At 43.7% G+C, this 19,748-nt stretch overlaps 1 protein-coding gene across 1 annotated transcript in view; it reads right to left on the reverse strand.

Moving 5' to 3' along the window:
* Nucleotides 1-19,748, reverse strand: part of LOC143766193 (uncharacterized) — a 65,740-nt gene that overhangs the window by 34,144 nt on the left and 11,848 nt on the right. The window contains exon 7 of the mRNA XM_077253672.1: nucleotides 4,041-5,348. Within this exon, the coding sequence (XP_077109787.1) occupies nucleotides 4,041-5,348 (1,308 nt within the window). The remainder of the gene's footprint in view (nucleotides 1-4,040; nucleotides 5,349-19,748) is intronic.

The following is a 19,748-nucleotide window of genomic DNA, read 5'->3' on the forward strand; positions in this document are numbered from 1 at the left end:
GCTTTGCGCCAGCCACTGAGATGTAGGACCGTAGCCAGGTCCCTACACTTTTAATAGTTTCTCTTTTGTTAAATGTTCCTTATTTCCTCAGAGATTTAGTTTTTCTTGCCGCAGCTGAATGATATACATCTGTTAGCCAGCATAAATACATGAGGGGATTCCCTAGCAACCAGGCAACCCCCACGTGTACTTATGTTGGCTAACAGATGTATATAATTCAGCTGCGGCAATAAAAACTAAATCTCCGAGCACTAAAAAATACTCAGAGGACTCCGAAGCATGCGCGAGAAATCTCGAGTAACGAGTATATTCGCTCATCACTATTCCTTATCATTAGAAACGGTTCACTGCAAAGAGACGTGTATTTTACATGTTTTGAGATATTTATCCCTATATTGGTGGGAGGCCCCTGCTTGGTGGGTGGCCCAGGGCCCGGGCCCCCCTAAATCCGGGCCTGATCTATTCCGTCTCCCTGTCTCAGGCAATACTTCCATTTATATGTTAAAACTGACCATTGAATGTTAGGCTTCTTTCACACTTGCGTCGTGTGAGGTCCGTCGCAATGCATCATTTTGGGGAAAATACGGATCCTGCAAATGTGCCTGCAGGATGCGTTTTTTGCCCATAGACGTGTTTTGGCAGACCGTCGGCACAAAAAAACGTTCAAGGGAACGTTTTTTCGTACGTCGGGTCCGCCATTTCCTATCACGCATGCGCGGCCGGAACTCCGCCCCCTCCTCCCCGGCACTTTACAATGGGCAGCGAATGTGTTGAAAAACTGCATCCGCTGCCCACGTTGTGCCAAATTTTCACAACGTGCGTCGGTACGCCGCGCCGACGTGAGTGTGAAAAAAGCCTTATCTGAAGGCTTTTGATCCATATCATATCTGTATGTGTACTGAAGCCTTCAGGCCAAATAGATAAGAACACCTCCTGGCATCCCTCGGGGCTTAACAAGTATCTGTCTAATTAACATTTAAGGCTGAGTCACACATAACGATATCGTTAACGATATCGTTGCAACGTCACGCTTTTGGTGACGTAGCAACGATCCCGCTAACGATCTCGCTATAGTGTGACAGCGACCAACTATCAGGCCCCTGCTGGGAGATCGTTGGTCGATGGGAATGATCAGGACCTTTTTTTGGTCGCTGATCACCCGCTGTCATCGCTGGATCGGCGTGTGTGACACCGATCCAGCGATGTGTTCACTTGTAACCAGGGTAAATATCGGGTTACTAAGCGCAGGGCCGCACTTAGTAACTCAATATTTACCCTGGTTACCATTGTAAAAGTTAAAAAAAAAACAGTACATACTCACATTCTGATGTCTGTCACGTCCCCCGGTGTCCACAGGGTTAAAACAGCTTTCGGCAGGAGCGCTGCTAATATGCACGCGCTGCTGCCGAGAGCTTCCTGCACTGACTGTGTCAGCGCCGGCCGTAAAGCAGAGCACAGCGGTGACGTCACCGCTGTTACTGCCGGCGCTGACACATTCAGTGCAGGGAAGCTCTCGGCCGGAGCGCATGCATATTAGCAGCGCTCCTGCCGAAAGCAGTTTTAACCCTGTGGACGCCGGCGGGGGACGTGACAGACATCAGAATGTGAGTATGTAGTGTTTTTTTTTTTTTTCTTTTACAATGGTAACCAAGGTAAATATCAGGTTACTAAGCGCGGCCCTGCACTTAGTAACCCAATGTTTACCCTGGTTACCCAGGTGCTGCAGGGGGACTTCGGCATCGTTGAAGACAGTTTCAACGATGCTGAAGTCGTTCCCCTGATCGTTGGTCGCTGGAGAGAGCTGTCTGTGTGACAGCTCCCCAGCGACCACACAATGACTTAGCAACGATCACGGCCAGGTCGTATCGCTGGTCGTGATCGTTGGTAAGTCGTTTAGTGTAACTCCAGCTTTACATGATACCTTTTCTTGGGACAAGTCCATTACTTTGGTTCTCATCTTTGAAGACAAGTGTAAAGTGTACACTAAATGTAAATTACTAGGTACTGACCATCTGGATAATTAACATGTGACTGGACAAGTTTTCAATTAGCTTTCTGTGGACTTCATTGAAAGTACATATATATATACTGTATATGATATAATAAAACCAATCAATATCTCTATCATACGTATTTATTAATTGGAGTGTTGAAATCATTATAAAAATATATAACATACTACGCAGCCATTAGAAAAAAATTACAGATGTGAACTGCACCACATAGTAATACTGGGGTGAGTTTAATCCGATTTTTCATCGGATTTCACTTGTCCGATTGCATTGCAAGTGGGAATGAGCCCTATAGGTCATAATGGGAATGAGCCCTATAAGTCATAATACTAGCAGCATTAACAACAGCTTATTGGGTCAGTGATATACAGGCCTTGTCAGTAAATTCCCCATACACTCAGGTGCTGGAAGATAGAGTGATTTTGTGGCCTAACCTTGCCTACCTAAAAGTGGCGAAGAGATTCCATAGGAGTCAAGAGATCGTACTCCCCTCTTTTTGTAGTACATCTAAAAACCCGATAGTAGCAGGTCCATACACTATTAGAACATCTCTAATTAAATATATAGAAGCAACTAAAGGGTGGAGAAAAAACTAATATTTGTTTGTGTCATTTTAGGGGGCTAGGAAAGAGCTTAAAGTCTTGCCTTAGCAAGGTAGATTAGGGAGGCAATCCATGTGGATTATTTTGACTATAAACTGTCAATGCCAGAAGGTATTAAAGCTCATTCTACTCAAGCGTTTGTGACTTCTTAGGCAGAGAAGGTATCCATCGATCAGAAAAGTAAGGCAGCAACTTAGTCCTCTCCTTCAACCTTATATAGACATTACAGGCTGGACTTATCCTCCTCAACTGATCTAACTTTTGGTAGAAGGCTTCTACAAGTGGTAGACATAGGAAAACAGCAGAACCGCACAAGAGCAATAGCTTCTAGCACTGTTAGAGATGTGGATCCCCTTAGTAACTGAAATATCACAGCCTAAATTCAAACAATAGATGGTGCTTCAGCTGAAGAAAAATTCATATACATCCAAGATCGATGAAAAAGAAGGAAAAAAAAAAAGCAGCACTCACAGTTTGAAAGCAAATATTCAGTCCTTTACTACATTTATTACCTTCATGGTGCGTTCATGTGACATGTGAATGTGCAGGTTCAAAGAGGCATGCAGGAGGAGGAAAAGTGGACAGCTGGCCATTTCGCGACTGAACGTTTCAACGGGTCCAGGGACCCTGCATGCCTCTTTAAACCTGAATGTCCACGTCACTTATACACACCGTGAAGGGTGTAATAAAGGAGTGAATATTTGCTTTCAAACTGGTGAGTGCTGCTTTTTTTTTTTCTTTCTTCTTTTTCATCCATCTTGGTTCTACAAGCGGTAGCCCCTCCCTAAGGTGGATTGTCATTCACTAAAAATCTCTCAGGTGGTACTGTCATGGGTGACGGGAAAAATCTAAGTTACTCACAGGTAATGACATTTTCCAGAGCTCTTGGTACAATCAGCGGTTTTGCCGGTGACAGAGAATCTGGCATGAAGAGGGGAAAATGCCTAAAGGCCAGGAACACAGGGCACAAGATGACACCAATACAAGCGCAACAGCAATGACAAACCGGGGTGGGTGTGCATCAGAGAGGCTGCAGCTAGACTTTAAAAGTTTGTTAGAGTTAGAACAAGGGGGAAGAAACGGGTAGAAATTCGGCCAGAGAGATCACCCAGACCCTTATCCATTCTCCCCTAAACCAGCCTGAACCGGAGGAAGTGATACATCAGAACCAAGAAGCCCCTGATGATCCTACTGAATGCAGCATCACACCCACATAAAGTATAACATTCTTTATTTAGAAATAATCATGTACAAAACATGAATAAAATAAAACGTGATAAAAAAAGTATGTGACAAAGAGATCCAACCCACCCTGGAACGCCATTAACAAGCATATAGCGAATCTATCATATATATATATATGTACCCACATTCTGAAAATGAAAATTACATTCTGAATAATCATTACATCAGAATAATGTCTTCTCCCCTGTGTGAATTTTCAGATGTCTAGTAAGAGCTGTTTTCCGGTTAAAACATTTTCCACATTCTGAACAGGAAAATGGTTTCTCCCCTGTGTGAATTTTTTCATGCGTGGTTAATTCTGATTTGTTCTTAAAACATTTCCCACATTTTGAACATGAAAATGGCTTCTCCCCTGTGTGAATTATCTGATGTTTAGTAAGATCAGATTTTAAAGAAAAGCATTTTGCACATTCTAAACATGAAAATGGTTTCTCCTGTGTGTGAAATCTCTGATGTCTAATAAGATGTGATTTCTCTGTAAAACATTTCCAACATTGTGAACATGAAAATGGTTTCTCCCCTGTGTGAATTTTCAGATGTCTAGTAACAGTTGTTTTCCGATTAAAACATTTTCCACATTCTGAACAGGAAAATGGTTTCTCCCCTGTGTGAATCTTTTCATGCGAGGCTAAAACTGATTTGTTCTTAAAACATTTCCCACATTTTGAACATGAAAATGGCTTCTCCCCTGTGTGAATTTTCAGATGTGAAACAAGATTTGTTTTCCAATTAAAACATTTTCCACATTCCGAACAGGAAAATGGTTTCTCCCCTGTGTGAATCTTTTCATGCGAGGCTAAAACTGATTTGCTCTTAAAACATTTCCCACATTGTGAACATGAAAATGGCTTCTCCCCTGTGTGAATTTTCAGATGTGAAACAAGATTTGTTTTCCGATTAAAACATTTTCCACATTCCGAACAGGAAAATGGTTTCTCCCCTGTGTGAATCTTTTCATGCGAGGCTAAAACTGATTTGTTCTTAAAACATTTCCCACATTTTGAACATGAAAATGGCTTCTCCCCTGTGTGAATTTTCAGATGTGAAACAAGATTTGTTTTCCAATTAAAACATTTTCCACATTCTGAACATGAAAATGGCTTCTCACCTGTGTGAATTCGCTGATGTTTATTAAGATAAGATTTCATAGAACAACATTTCCAACATTGTGAACATGAAAATGGCTTCTCCCCTGTGTTCATTTTCTGATGCCTAGCAAGATATGATTTGTCTGCAAAACCTTTCCCACATTCGGAAGAAGAAAATAGATTCTCCCCTCTGTGAATTCTCTGATGCTCAATAAGATCACATATTGTTGCATAGCATTTCCCACACTGACAACATGAAAATGGCTTCTTTCTTCTGTGTGCTCTTTGTTGTTCACCATCCGTTTTGCTATATTTCTCTTGCTTAAGAAGAACTGGAGTTATGTCTGGTATAATGGGATGTTCTTCAAAGGTATCAAGTGTGATACTATGATCATTAAAATCTGAAAAAAAAAATTAAATGTGTATTTTTTTAAAATAGACATTTATTCATTGCTAGAAATTAATCTTGCTTGTTCCTGGACTGCTTCATGCCTAACTTCTGTGCATGACCTGGATCATTTTTGACTTGTTAAACTGTAAAAAGCCAGTCAGCGACTAATTCCTGTGTATCAGGGACGTCCTGCATTGAAGACCAAACCAGTTAAAAGGTGACTACCAGGTAATACTTGTCTGCTTTGGCCAGCATTGGGCTTCCCACAATTTGCACCACCTTGCTCGTAAGCATATTCATAACAGAATAACTGACCAATACAATTGAAGAGGTTGTTGCGTTTTAAATAAAATATGTCCACTGCTACATTTTGCAGTAGATGTTCTACTGGAAACTCTCTTTGAAACTAATAACCGATCAACCATATGGGGGGGGGGAGTAAGTCCAGGCAATTCTCAAGCAAAAAAATCTCCCGGACACCTCACTATCAGATAGTGTGGATCAGCACATTGTGAGCATTAAAACATAACCTTTAATCAAGATATTCAACAAAATATAAGTACACACACAAAATAAAATGACCCATTAAGATAGGGTAAAAAACTAAAATTAATCCAATTCAAGGTCAGCTGACACTTATGCAATCATCAGTGACTAAAATGTGAAATAGACAAAATTAAAACCATCTCGCCCAGTGCAGATATCCATCTTGCAAAGATCAGTCCCTTGAGCGGAGCTTGGTAGTTTCCCTATTGTGTCGTGTGGAAACTACAATAGCCATTTGCACCCCAAGATTCCAGCAAGAACAAGGGCAGTCCACAGCTTTCCCTATGCAAAAAACAACCCCCGGCTTTTAGACTACCAATAAACATGCAGGGATTGCCTGTGATACACTGTAATGCCAAAGTCATGTTGGCTTCTGGCATTACTGTGATTTTCCAGCCACATCGCATCATTGGGTCGTATATAAGACCAGATGACGCGATGCTTGAAAGCAGTTCAGGGTGAGCTGATTCAGGAGGGAGAGCTTAGATTAGAGCAGGCAAATAGGCAGTGTTTATTTGCTATTGCAGTACCTGTATACCGCTACTGCACCATTAAAGCAAAAGTCCTTTTCAGGGCTGTGCACTGCCCTTTTGCTAGGAAAACCGCTGTTACATGCACTCAGTGTAGGGATAGCTGGTGGAGGATAGTTTTGGACTAGAGGCATATAGGCCGGGATTATTGCCTTACAGTTCTTCTATAGGTATACTGCTGCTGTAACCTAAAACACATCTTTTAGATGTGCCTTTTCTGGGGTGGCTGGGGGCATATGTTTGTAGCCAGGGGGGCCAATAACCATGGACCCTCTCTAGGCTATTAATATCTGCCCTCAGTCACTGGCTTTACCACTCTGGTGGAGAAAATTGCGCGGGAGCGATTTAACTCTTTATTTTACAAGCTACAGCACCCACATTTTGCACATACACACTACTAACATTAGTAGTGTGGAATATGCAAAAAAAAAGGGATATGAGATGGTTTACTGTATGTAAACCATGTCTCATATCCTGTCGGGTTTGTGAAGGAGAAATGAAAAGCCGGCAATTGAATTACCGGCTTTTCTCTAACACTGGTGCGTATTTCTCGCAATGCACACGCATGGTCCGTGTGTAATCCGATTTTTTTCTCGCACCCATAGACTTCCATTGGCGAGTCTCGGCCGAGATACGCCGACAATCGCAGCATGCTGCGATTTCACTCGGATCCTGAATACGGCGGAGAAAATATCGGATGATGGGAGCTGCACCATAGATTAACATTGGGCCGAGTGCTATGCGATTTTTTATGCACGCAGAGTTCCAGTAGACAAGTGATCACACACTTGAACAGTCTGAGAAGCTCTTTATATTTTCATTTATTGATTCTGGCTTCTCACCCTTCATGTTTCAAGAGGGACATGAGGAGATCGTGAATACGACTGTGGGAAATGGCAATTAGTCAGAGATGCGTCCAGGCGTCTTCCACAGGCTGTTCCCATTCCATTTGAGCAGTGTTTTCATCCATTTCAGTAATTTTCCTGCCTCCCTAGACCCTCCTGTCTTCCAGCGAAATGCTTGAATTTCCCATTGACTTTCATTATACTCAGTACTCAAGTCAGGCACGTTCAAGAGTCGGACCTGCCCTATTTGAGTACCAAGCATTTTAGTGCTAGATCATCACTGGTTGTGTGGTATACCTTATACTTTAATCAGTACCACATTTTAATAGATCTGCCTCTTACGGACGTGGGCATGTAAAATATGCTTACTTTTTACATTTCTTTTTGTTTTATGAAAAGGGGGTGATTTTGAATGTTTTTACACTTTTAAAAACCTTTTTTAAGCTAAGATTTGTTTCATTTTTCATTTTAAAGGGTTATCACAGACATATTAGACAAGACAACATTTTATGAAGGTTTACCCTGGTGATGTGTCAATGTTAGAAATCTGTTATGCTAGCAACTCACTTGGGATAATAGGTAAAGCTAAAAAACTCCAACTGACCCTGCTGATTCCTGTAGAGACTAGAGATAGCCCTAAACACAAACTAGAAGAAGGCAACTCAGACCTATGCTGACTGAAAGGTCGTCAAGTTCTTCACGTTCCTATTAAAGAAACAAAGGGCAGAGCAAAGTGTGAATTACCCACAAAAGGGAAATGTGCTGAAAAAGGAAAGATCCCAGAGTAAGTAAAACAAACCACAAAAAAACAAAAAAGGATAAAATATGTACTGTTAGATAATATGCAGCCTACTTCCTAAAAAGAAAAATTAGATAGGTGCAGAGTACAGAACAGAAGCAGCAAAGAGATACACACTAGCTGGATTTTCACTGGCTGACTTTAACCCCTTCATGACCCAGCCTATTTTGACCTTAATGACCTGGCCATTTTTTGCAATTCTGACCAGTGTCCCTTTATGAGGTAATAACTCAGGAACGCTTCAACGGATCTTAGCTATTCTGAGATTGTTTTTTCGTGACATATTGGGCTTCATGTAAGTGGTAAATTTAGGTCGATTTTGCATTTATTTGTGAAAAAACGGAAATTTGGTGAACATTTTGAAAATTTCACAATTTTCAAATTTTGAATTTTTATTCTGTTAAACCAGAGAGTTATGTGACACAAAATAGTTAATAAATAACATTACCCACATGTCTACTTAACATCAGCACAATTTTGGAAACCAATTTTTTATTTGCTAGGAAGTTATAAGGGTTAAAATTTGACCAGCGATTTCTCATTTTTACAGCAAAATTTACAAAACCATTTTTTAAGGGAACACCTCACATTTTAAGTCAGTTTGAGGGGTCTATTTGGCTGAAAATACCCAAAAGTGACACTATGCTAAAAACTGCACCCCTCAAGGTGCCCAAAACCATATTCAAGAAGTTTATTAACCCTTTAGGTGTTTCACAGCAGCGGAAGCAACATGGAAGGAAAAAATGAACATTTAACTTTTTAGTCACAAAAATGATCTTTTAGCAACAATTTTTTTATTTTACCAAGGATAAAAGGAGAAACTGGACCTCGAAAGTTGTGGTCCAATTTGTTCTGAGTATGCTGATACCCCATATGTGGGGGGGAACCACTGTCTGGGCGCACGACAGGGCTCGGAAGGGAAGGAGTGCCATTTGACTTTTTGATTGAAAAGTTGGCTCCAATCTTTAGTGGACACCATGTCGTGTTTGGAGAACCCCTGTGTGCCTAGAGATTGGAGCTCCCCCTCAAGTGACCCCATTTTGTAAACTAGACCCCCCAAGGAACTTATTTAGATGCATAGTGAGCACCTTAAACCACCAGGTGCTTCACAAATTGATCCGTAAAAATGAAAAAGTACTTTTTTTCACAAAAAAGTTCTTTTAGCCTCAATTTTTTCATTTTCACATGGGCAACAGGATAAAATGGATCCTAAAATATGTTGGGCAATTTCTCCTGAGTACACCGATACCTCACATGTGGGGGGTAAACCACTGTTTGAGCACACGGCAAGGCTCGGAAGGGAAGGAGCGCCATTTGACTTTTTGAATGAAAAATTAGCTCCAATCATTAGCGGACACCATGTCGCGTTTGGAGAGCCCCTGTGTAACTAAACATTGGAGCTCCCCCACAAGTGACCCCATTTTGGAAACTAGACCCCCCAAGGAACTAATCTAGATGTGTGGTGAGCACTTTGAACGCCAAAGTGCTTCACAGGAGTTTATAACGCAGAGCCGTGAAAATAAAAAATCATTTTTCTTTCCTCAAAAATGATTTTTTAATCCGCAATTTTTTATTTTCACAAGGGTAACAGGAGAAATTGGACCCCAAAAGTTGTTGTCCAGTTTGTCCTGAGTACACTGATACCCTATATGTGGGGGGGAACCACTGTGTGGGTACACGTCGGGGCTCGGAAGGGAAGTAGTGACGTTTTGAAATGCAGACTTTGATGGAATGGTCTGCGGCATCACGTTGCGTTTGCAGAGCCCCTGATGTGCCTAAACAGTAGAAACCCCCAGAAGTGACCCCATTTTGGAAACTAGACCCCCAAGGAACTTATCTAGATGTGTGGTGATCACTTTGAACCCCCAAGTGCTTCACAGAAATTTATAACGCAGAGTCGTGAAAATAAAAAATCATTTTTCTTCCCTCAAAAATGATTTTTAAGCCCACAATTTTTTATTTTCACAAAGGGTAACAGGAGAAATTCGACCCCAAAAGTTGTTTCCCAGTTTGTCCTGAGTACACTGGTACCCCATTTGTGGGGGTAAACCACTGTTTGGACACACGAGTTCGGAAGGGAGGGAGCACCAGTTGACGTTTTGAACGCAAGATTGGCTGGAATCAATAGTGGTGCCATGTCGCGTTTGGAGACCCCCTGATGTGCCTAAACAGTGGAAACCCCTCAATTCTAACTCCAACACTTAGGCCTCTTTCACATTTCCGTTGGTACGGGGCCGTCGCAAACCGTCGGCCCGACGCACCGACAGACGTTGTGCAAAATTGTGCACAGCGTGGGCAGCGGATGCAGTTTTACAATTATGCGTGGTCGGAAATGGCGAATCCGACGGACAAAAAAACTTTCCCTTGAACGTTTTTTCATCACGACGGTCCGCCAAAACACGACGCATCCATTGCACGATGGATGCGACGTGTGGCCATCCGTCGCAATCCATCGTCAATAAAAGTGTATGGCAAAAAAAAGCATCCTGCGGGCACGTTTGCAGGATCTGTTTTTTTACCAAAACAACGGATTGCGACGGATAGCAAAAAAACGGAAGTGTGAAAGAAGCCTAACCCCAACACATCCGTAACCCTAATCCCAACTCTAACCATGACCCTAATCACAACCCTAACCCCAACACCCCCCTAACCACAACCCTAACCCCAACACACCCCTAACCCTAATCCCAACCATAACCACAACCCTAACCCTAACACACCCCTAACCCTAATCCCAACCATAACCCTAACCACAAGCCTAACTCTAACCCCAACACAGCCCTAACCCTAATCTTAACCCTAATTCCAACTCTAACTCTAAATCTAACCCTAAGGCTATATTCCCACATTGCGGATTTGTATGCATAGTTTTCCGCACCGTTTTTGAAAAATCTGCAGGTAAAACACACTGCGTTTTATGTCATGATCTCAATGGCAAGAGAACATAGCATAAGCATATATAGGAACTAGCTCTTGGAAGATGGGAACTGAGCTGACCATGAACTAAACCTAACGCACAACTAGCAGTGGCCGGGTAGCATGCCTACGTTGATTCTAGATGCCCAGCCCAGCCGGAGGACTAAATAAAGCTAGCAGAGGAAAATGTTAGTCCTAGCTCACCTCTAGAGAAATACCCCGAAAGGAGACAGAGGCCCCCCACATGTATTGGCGGTGAGTTGAGATGAAATAACAAACGTAGTATGAAAATAGGTTTAGCAAATTTGAGGTCCACTTACTACATAGCAGAAGACAGAAAGGACACTTTCATGGTCAGCTGAAAACCCTATCAAAAAAACACCATCCAGAAATTACTTTAAAACTCTGGCATTAACTCATAACACCAGAGTGGCAATTCCCGTTCACAAGAGCTTTCCAGACACAGTAACGAAACTACAGCTGTGAACTGGAACAAAATGCAAAAACAAACATGGACAAGAGTCCAACTTATCTAGTAGTTGTCTAGGAGCAGGAACAAGCACAGAGAGGCTTCTGATAACATTGTTGACCGGCAAGCAACTAACAGAGCAGCAAGGTTATATAGCGACTCCCACATCTTGATGGGAACAGGTGAACAGAGAAGATGAAGACACCAGTTCAATTCCACCAGTAGCCACCGGGGGAGCCCAGAATCCAAATTCACAACAGTACCCCCCCCTCAAGGAGGGGGCACCGAACCCTCACCAGAACCACCAGGGCGATCAGGATGGGCCCTATGAAAGGCACGAACCAGATCGGAGGCATGAACATCAGATGCATTCACCCAAGAATTATCCTCCTGGCCGTATCCCTTCCACTTGACCAGATACTGGAGTCTCCGTCTGGAAACACGAGAGTCCAAGATTTTCTCCACAACGTACTCCAACTCACCCTCAACCAACACCGGAGCAGGAGGCTCAACGGAAGGCACAACCGGTACCTCATACCTGCGCAATAATGACCGATGAAAAACGTTATGAATAGAAAAGGATGCAGGGAGGTCCAAACGGAAGGAAACAGGGTTAAGAATCTCCAATATCTTATACGGGCCGATAAACCGAGGCTTAAACTTAGGAGAAGAGACCCTCATAGGGACAAAACGAGAAGACAACCACACCAAATCCCCAACAGAAAGCCGAGGACCAACACGACGGTGGCGGTTGGCAAAAAGCTGAGTCTTCTCCTGGGACAACCTCAAATTGTCCACCACCTGCCCCCAGATCTGATGCAATCTCTCCACCACAGCATCCACTCCAGGACAATCCGAAGATTCCACCTGACCAGAGGAAAATCGAGGATGAAACCCCGAATTACAGAAAAACGGGGACACCAAAGTGGCAGAGCTGGCCCGATTATTGAGAGCGAACTCCGCCAATGGCAAAAAAGCAACCCAATCATCCTGGTCAGCAGACACAAAACACCTCAGATATGTCTCCAGGGTCTGATTAATCCGCTCGGTCTGGCCATTCGTCTGAGGATGGAAAGCGGACGAAAAAGATAAATCTATGCCCATCCTAGCACAGAATGCCCGCCAAAATCTAGACACGAATTGGGTCCCTCTGTCAGAAACGATATTCTCAGGAATACCATGCAAACGAACAACATTTTGAAAAAACAGAGGAACCAACTCGGAAGAAGAAGGTAACTTGGGCAGAGGAACCAAATGGACCATCTTAGAAAAACGGTCACACACCACCCAGATGACAGACATCTTCTGAGAAACAGGCAGATCTGAAATAAAATCCATCGAGATGTGCGTCCAAGGCCTCTTAGGAATAGGCAAGGGCAACAATAATCCACTAGCCCGAGAACAACAAGGCTTGGCCCGAGCACAAACGTCACAAGACTGCACAAAGCCTCGCACATCTCGTGACAGGGAAGGCCACCAGAAGGACCTTGCCACCAAATCCCTGGTACCAAAAATGCCAGGATGACCTGCCAACGCAGAAGAATGAACCTCAGAGATGACTCTACTGGTCCAATCATCAGGAACAAACAGTTTATCAGGTGGGCAACGATCAGGTCTCTCCGCCTGAAACTCCTGCAAGGCCCGCCGCAGGTCTGGAGAAACGGCTGACAATACCACTCCATCCTTAAGGATACCTGTGGGCTCAGAGTTACCAGGCGAGTCAGGCTCAAAACTCCTAGAAAGGGCATCCGCCTTAACATTCTTAGAACCCGGTAGGTATGACACCACAAAATTAAACCGAGAGAAAAATAATGACCAGCGCGCCTGTCTAGGATTCAGGCGCCTGGCGGTCTCAAGATAAATCAAATTTTTGTGGTCAGTCAATACCACCACCTGATGTCTGGCCCCCTCAAGCCAATGGCGCCACTCCTCAAAAGCCCACTTCATGGCCAAAAGCTCCCGATTCCCAACATCATAATTCCGCTCAGCGGGCGAAAATTTACGGGAAAAGAAGGCACAAGGCCTCATCACGGAGCAGTCAGAACTTTTCTGCGACAACACTGCCCCAGCTCCGATCTCAGAAGCGTCGACCTCAACCTGAAAAGGTAGAGCAACATCAGGCTGACGCAACACAGGGGCAGAGAAAAAACGGCGCTTAAGCTCCCGAAAGGCCTCCACAGCATCAGGGGACCAATCAGCAACATCAGCACCCTTCTTAGTCAAATTGGTCAATGGCTTAGCAATATCCGAAAAACCAGCAATAAATCGACGATAAAAGTTAGCAAAGCCCAAAAATTTCTGAAGACTCTTAAGAGAAGAGGGTTGCGTCCAATCACAAATAGCCTGAACCTTGACAGGATCCATTTCAATGGAAGAGGGGGAAAAAATATATCCCAAAAAGGAAATCCTCTGTACCCCAAAAACACACTTAAAACCCTTCACACACAGAGAATTAGACCGCAAAACCTGAAAAACCCTCCTGACTTGCTGGACATGAGAGTCCCAGTCATCCGAAAAAATCAGAATATCATCCAGATACACAATCATAAATTTATCCAAATAATCGCGAAAAATATCATGCATAAAGGACTGGAAAACTGACGGAGCATTAGAAAGACCAAAAGGCATCACTAAATACTCAAAGTGGCCCTCGGGCGTATTAAATGCGGTTTTCCACTCATCCCCCTGCCTGATTCGCACCAAATTATACGCCCCACGAAGGTCAATCTTAGAGAACCACTTGGCCCCCTTTATGCGAGCAAACAAATCAGTCAGCAACGGCAATGGGTACTGATATTTAACAGTGATTTTATTCAAAAGCCGATAATCAATACAAGGTCTCAAAGAGCCGTCTTTTTTTGACACAAAGAAAAAACCGGCTCCTAAGGGAGATGACGATGGACGAATATGTCCCTTTTCCAAGGACTCCTTTATATATTCTCGCATAGCAGCATGTTCAGGCACAGACAGATTAAATAAACGACCCTTTGGGTATTTACTACCCGGGATTAAATCTATGGCACAATCGCACTCTCGGTGCGGAGGTAACGAACCAAGCTTGGATTCTTCAAAGACGTCACGATAGTCAGACAGGAACTCAGGAATTTCAGAGGGAATGGATGATGAAATGGAAACCACAGGTACATCCCCATGAGCCCCCTTACATCCCCAGCTCAACACAGACATAGCTCTCCAGTCGAGGACTGGGTTGTGAGATTGCAGCCAAGGCAATCCTAGCACCAAATCATCATGTAGATTATACAGCACCAGAAAGCGAATAATCTCCTGGTGATCCGGATTAATACGCATAGTTACTTGTGTCCAGTATTGTGGTTTATTATTAGCCAATGGGGTGGAGTCAATCCCCTTCAGAGGAATAGGAGTCTCCAAAGGCTCTAAATCATACCCACAGCGTTTGGCAAAGGACCAATCCATAAGACTCAAAGCGGCGCCAGAGTCGACATAGGCGTCCGTGGTAATAGATGACAAAGAGCAAATCAGGGTCACAGATAGAATAAATTTAGACGGTAAGGTGCAAATGGAAACAGATTTACCAAGCTTTTTAGTGCGCTTAGAGCATGCTGATATAACATGAGTAGAATCACCACAATAGAAACACAACCCATTTTTCCGTCTAAAATTCTGCCGCTCGCTTCGGGACAGAATTCTATCACACTGCATACTCTCTGGCGACTTCTCAGTGGACACCGCCAGATGGTGCACTGGTTTGCGCTCCCGCAAACGCCTATCGATCTGAATAGCCATTGTCATGGACTCATTCAGACCCGCAGGCACAGGGAACCCCACCATAACATCCTTAATGGCATCAGAGAGACCCTCTCTGAAAGTCGCCGCCAGGGCGCACTCATTCCACTGAGTAAGCACAGACCATTTACGGAATCTTTGGCAGTAAATTTCCGCTTCATCTTGCCCCTGAGATAGGGACATCAAAGTTTTTTCTGCCTGAAGCTCCAAATGAGGTTCGTCATAAAGCAACCCCAAGGCCAGAAAAAACGCATCCACATTGAGCAACGCAGGATCTCCTGGTGTCAATGAAAAAGCCCAGTCTTGAGGGTCGCCCCGGAGAAAGGAAATCACAATCCTGACCTGCTGTGCAGGGTCTCCGGCAGAGCGAGATTTCAGAGACAAAAATAATTTGCAATTATTTCGAAAATTCTGAAACCCGGATCTATTCCCCGAGAAAAATTCCGGCAAAGGAATTCTCGGCTCAGATACAGGTGCATGACAAACAAAATCTTGCAAATTTTGTACCTTCGTGGCGAGATTATTCAAACCTGCAGTTACACTCTGAAGATCCATTACAAACAGGTGGACACAGAGCCATTCAAGGGTTAAGAGGAGGTAAGAAGCAGCTAGACAGCAATTAAGGGCTAGGCAGCAAAACTCTGAGGGGAAAAAAAAAAAAAATTTCCCTTCAACACTTCTTTTTCTCCTGCTTCAGCCCAAACAATTAACACTTTGCAGGCCGGTCAAACTGTCATGATCTCAATGGCAAGAGAACATAGCATAAGCATATATAGGAACTAGCTCTTGGAAGATGGGAACTGAGCTGACCATGAACTAAACCTAACGCACAACTAGCAGTGGCCGGGTAGCATGCCTACGTTGATTCTAGATGCCCAGCCCAGCCGGAGGACTAAATAAAGCTAGCAGAGGAAAATGTTAGTCCTAGCTCACCTCTAGAGAAATACCCCGAAAGGAGACAGAGGCCCCCCACATGTATTGGCGGTGAGTTGAGATGAAATAACAAACGTAGTATGAAAATAGGTTTAGCAAATTTGAGGTCCACTTACTACATAGCAGAAGACAGAAAGGACACTTTCATGGTCAGCTGAAAACCCTATCAAAAAAACACCATCCAGAAATTACTTTAAAACTCTGGCATTAACTCATAACACCAGAGTGGCAATTCCCGTTCACAAGAGCTTTCCAGACACAGTAACGAAACTACAGCTGTGAACTGGAACAAAATGCAAAAACAAACATGGACAAGAGTCCAACTTATCTAGTAGTTGTCTAGGAGCAGGAACAAGCACAGAGAGGCTTCTGATAACATTGTTGACCGGCAAGCAACTAACAGAGCAGCAAGGTTATATAGCGACTCCCACATCTTGATGGGAACAGGTGAACAGAGAAGATGAAGACACCAGTTCAATTCCACCAGTAGCCACCGGGGGAGCCCAGAATCCAAATTCACAACAGTTTTACCTGTGGATTTACCGGGGATTTCCAATGTTTTTTGTGCAGATTTCACCAGCGGATTCCTATACAGGAACAGGTGTAAAACGCTGCGGAATCCGCACAAAGAATTGACATGCTGCGGAAAATACCAAGCGGTATTTTCCGCACCATGGGCACAGCGGATTTGGTTTTCCATAGGTTTACATGGTACTGTAAATGTGATGGAAAACTGCTACGAATCCGCAGCGGCCTAATTCTAACCCTAATTCTAACCGTAACCCTTACCCTAATTGCAACCCTAACCCTAATTGCAACCCTAACCCTAGTTCTAACCCTAACCCTAGTTTTAACCCTAACCCTAGTTCCAACCCTAACCCTAGTGGAAAAATAAAAATAAATATATTTTCTTTATTTTATTACTGTATGTTCCCTACCTATGGGGGTGATAAAGGGGGGTTTATTTACAATTTTTTTTATTTTGATGACTGTGATATGATCTATCACAGTGATCAAAATGAATAAACTAATCTGCCGGCTAGCAGATTCGGTGGGCGCATTTTGGAAAATGGCAGCGCCCATGTAGAAGATGGACGGACACCGGGAGGGACACCGGAGGTCTGTTAGTATGAGGGGGTGGGATCGGAGCACGGGGTGAGCGGACAGGAGGACAGAGGGGAGCAGAGGACAGGACGGAGGGGAGGCGATCGGTGGCGGTGGCAGACCGTGGTCTCCAGCCATGGCCGATGATATTGCAGCATCAGCCATGGATCGATAGTAATATTTCAACAATTTTCATTGGTGAAATATTACGATTGCTCTGATTGAAAGTGAAATGTGTTGTGAATTTGGTTTCTGGGCTCCCCCGGTGGTTTCTGGTGGTACTGCACTTGTGTGCTTCATCTCCTCTGTTCACCTGTTTCCATCAGGATGTGGGAGTTTTCTATTTAACCTTGCTCCTCAGTCATTTCTATGCCGGCCAACAATGTTACCAGAAGCCTTTCTGTTGCATGTTCCTGCTCCTAGACTACTATCAGATAAGTTGGACTTGTAGTCCTAAGTTTGTTTTGCATTTTTGTTCCAGTTCTCTGTGATTGAATATTTCTGAGGCTGGAAGCTCTTGTGAGCTGAAATTGCCACTCTGGTGTCATGAGTTGATATTAGAGTCTTAAAGTAATTTCAGGATGGTATTTTGAAAGGGTTTTCAGCTGACCGTGAAGTTCCCTTTTCTGTCTTCCTACTATCTAGTAAGCGGACCTCAATTTGCTAAACCTATCTTCATACTTCGTATGTCAATTTCCTCTAAAATCACCGCCAATATATGTGGGGGCTACTGTCTGCCTTTTGGGGAAAATTTCTCTAGAGGTAAGCCAGGTCTGTATTTTCCTCTGCTAGGGTCAGTCAGTTCTCCGGCTGGCGCTGGGCGTCTAGGGATAAAACGTAGGCACGCTACCCGGCCACTGTTAGTTGTGCGGTAGGTTTAGCTCACGGTCAGCTCGAGTTTCCATCTTCCAAGAGCTAGTCTTTTTGTATGCTTTACTACGTTCTCTTGCCATTGAGAACCATGACAGTTTGGCCGGCCAAGGGTTAAAATAATTGGCAGAAGAAAGGAGTGAAAAGAAGTCTGCAGATAATTTTTTTTTTTTTTTCCTGAGTTTGCTCATTAGTTGATTCACTAGCATCTCTGCCTACTGCAGCCTTCGTCTCTCTCTCCTTCTAATCCTTGAATGGTTCTGATTTCACCTGATTAATATGGATCCTCAGAGTTTAGCTACAGGTTTGGATAATCTCGCTGTGAAGGTTCAAAGTTTACAGGATTTTGTTATTCATGCTCCTATATCTGAACCTAGAATTCCTTTACCTGAATTTTTCTCCGGGGATAGATCTCGCTTCCAGAATTTCAAACATAATTGTAAATTATTTTTGTCTCTGAGATCTCGCTCCGCTGGAGATCCTGCACAGCAGGTCAGGATTGTAATTTCCTTGCTCCGGGGCGACCCTCAGGATTGGGCATTTGCTTTGGCACCAGGGGATCCTGCGTTGCTCAATGTGGATGCGTTTTTCCTGGCTTTGGGGTTGCTTTATGAGGAACCTCATTTAGAGATTCAGGCTGAAAAAGCCTTAATGGCCCTGTCTCAAGGGCAAGATGAGGCTGAAATATACTGCCAAAAATTTCGTAAGTGGTCTGTGCTTACTCAGTGGAATGAGTGCGCCCTGGCGGCGAATTTCAGAGAGGGTCTCTCTGATGCCATTAAGGATGTTATGGTGGGGTTCCCTGTGCCTACAGGTCTGAATGAGTCCATGACAATGGCTATTCAGATTGATCGGCGTTTGCGGGAGCGCAAACCTGTGCACCATTTGGCGGTGTCTACTGAGAAGGCGCCAGAGATTATGCAATGTGATAGAATTCTGTCCAGAAGCGAACGACAGAATTTTAGGCGAAAAAATGGGTTATGCTTCTATTGTGGTGATTCAACTCATGTTATATCAGCATGCTCTAAACGTACTAAGAAGGTTGATAAGTCTGTTTCAATTGGCACTTTACAGTCTAAGTTTATTCTATCTGTGACCCTGATTTGCTCTTTATCGTCTATTACCGCGGACGCCTATGTCGACTCTGGCGCCGCTTTGAGTCTTATGGATTGGTCCTTTGCCAAACGCTGTGGGTTTGATTTAGAGCCTCTGGAAGTTCCTATACCTCTGAAGGGTATTGACTCCACGCCATTGGCTAGTAATAAACCACAATACTGGACACAAGTAACTATGCGTATTAATCCGGATCACCAGGAGATTATTCGCTTCCTTGTGTTGTATAATCTACATGATGTGTTGGTGCTTGGATTGCCATGGCTGCAATCTCATAACCCAGTCCTCGACTGGAAAGCAATGTCTGTGTTAAGCTGGGGATGTCAGGGGACTCATGGGGACGTACCTTTGGTTTCCATTTCGTCATCTATTCCCTCTGAGATTCCGGAATTTTTATCTGATTATCGTGACGTTTTTGAGGAGCCTAAAATTGGTTCACTACCTCCGCACAGAGAGTGCGATTGTACTATAGATCTGATTCCGGGCAGTAAGTTTCCAAAGGGTCGCTTATTTAATCTGT

The sequence above is a fragment of the Ranitomeya variabilis genome, chromosome 4 (genome assembly GCF_051348905.1).
Source record: "Ranitomeya variabilis isolate aRanVar5 chromosome 4, aRanVar5.hap1, whole genome shotgun sequence".
Taxonomy (NCBI): Eukaryota; Metazoa; Chordata; class Amphibia; order Anura; family Dendrobatidae; genus Ranitomeya; species Ranitomeya variabilis.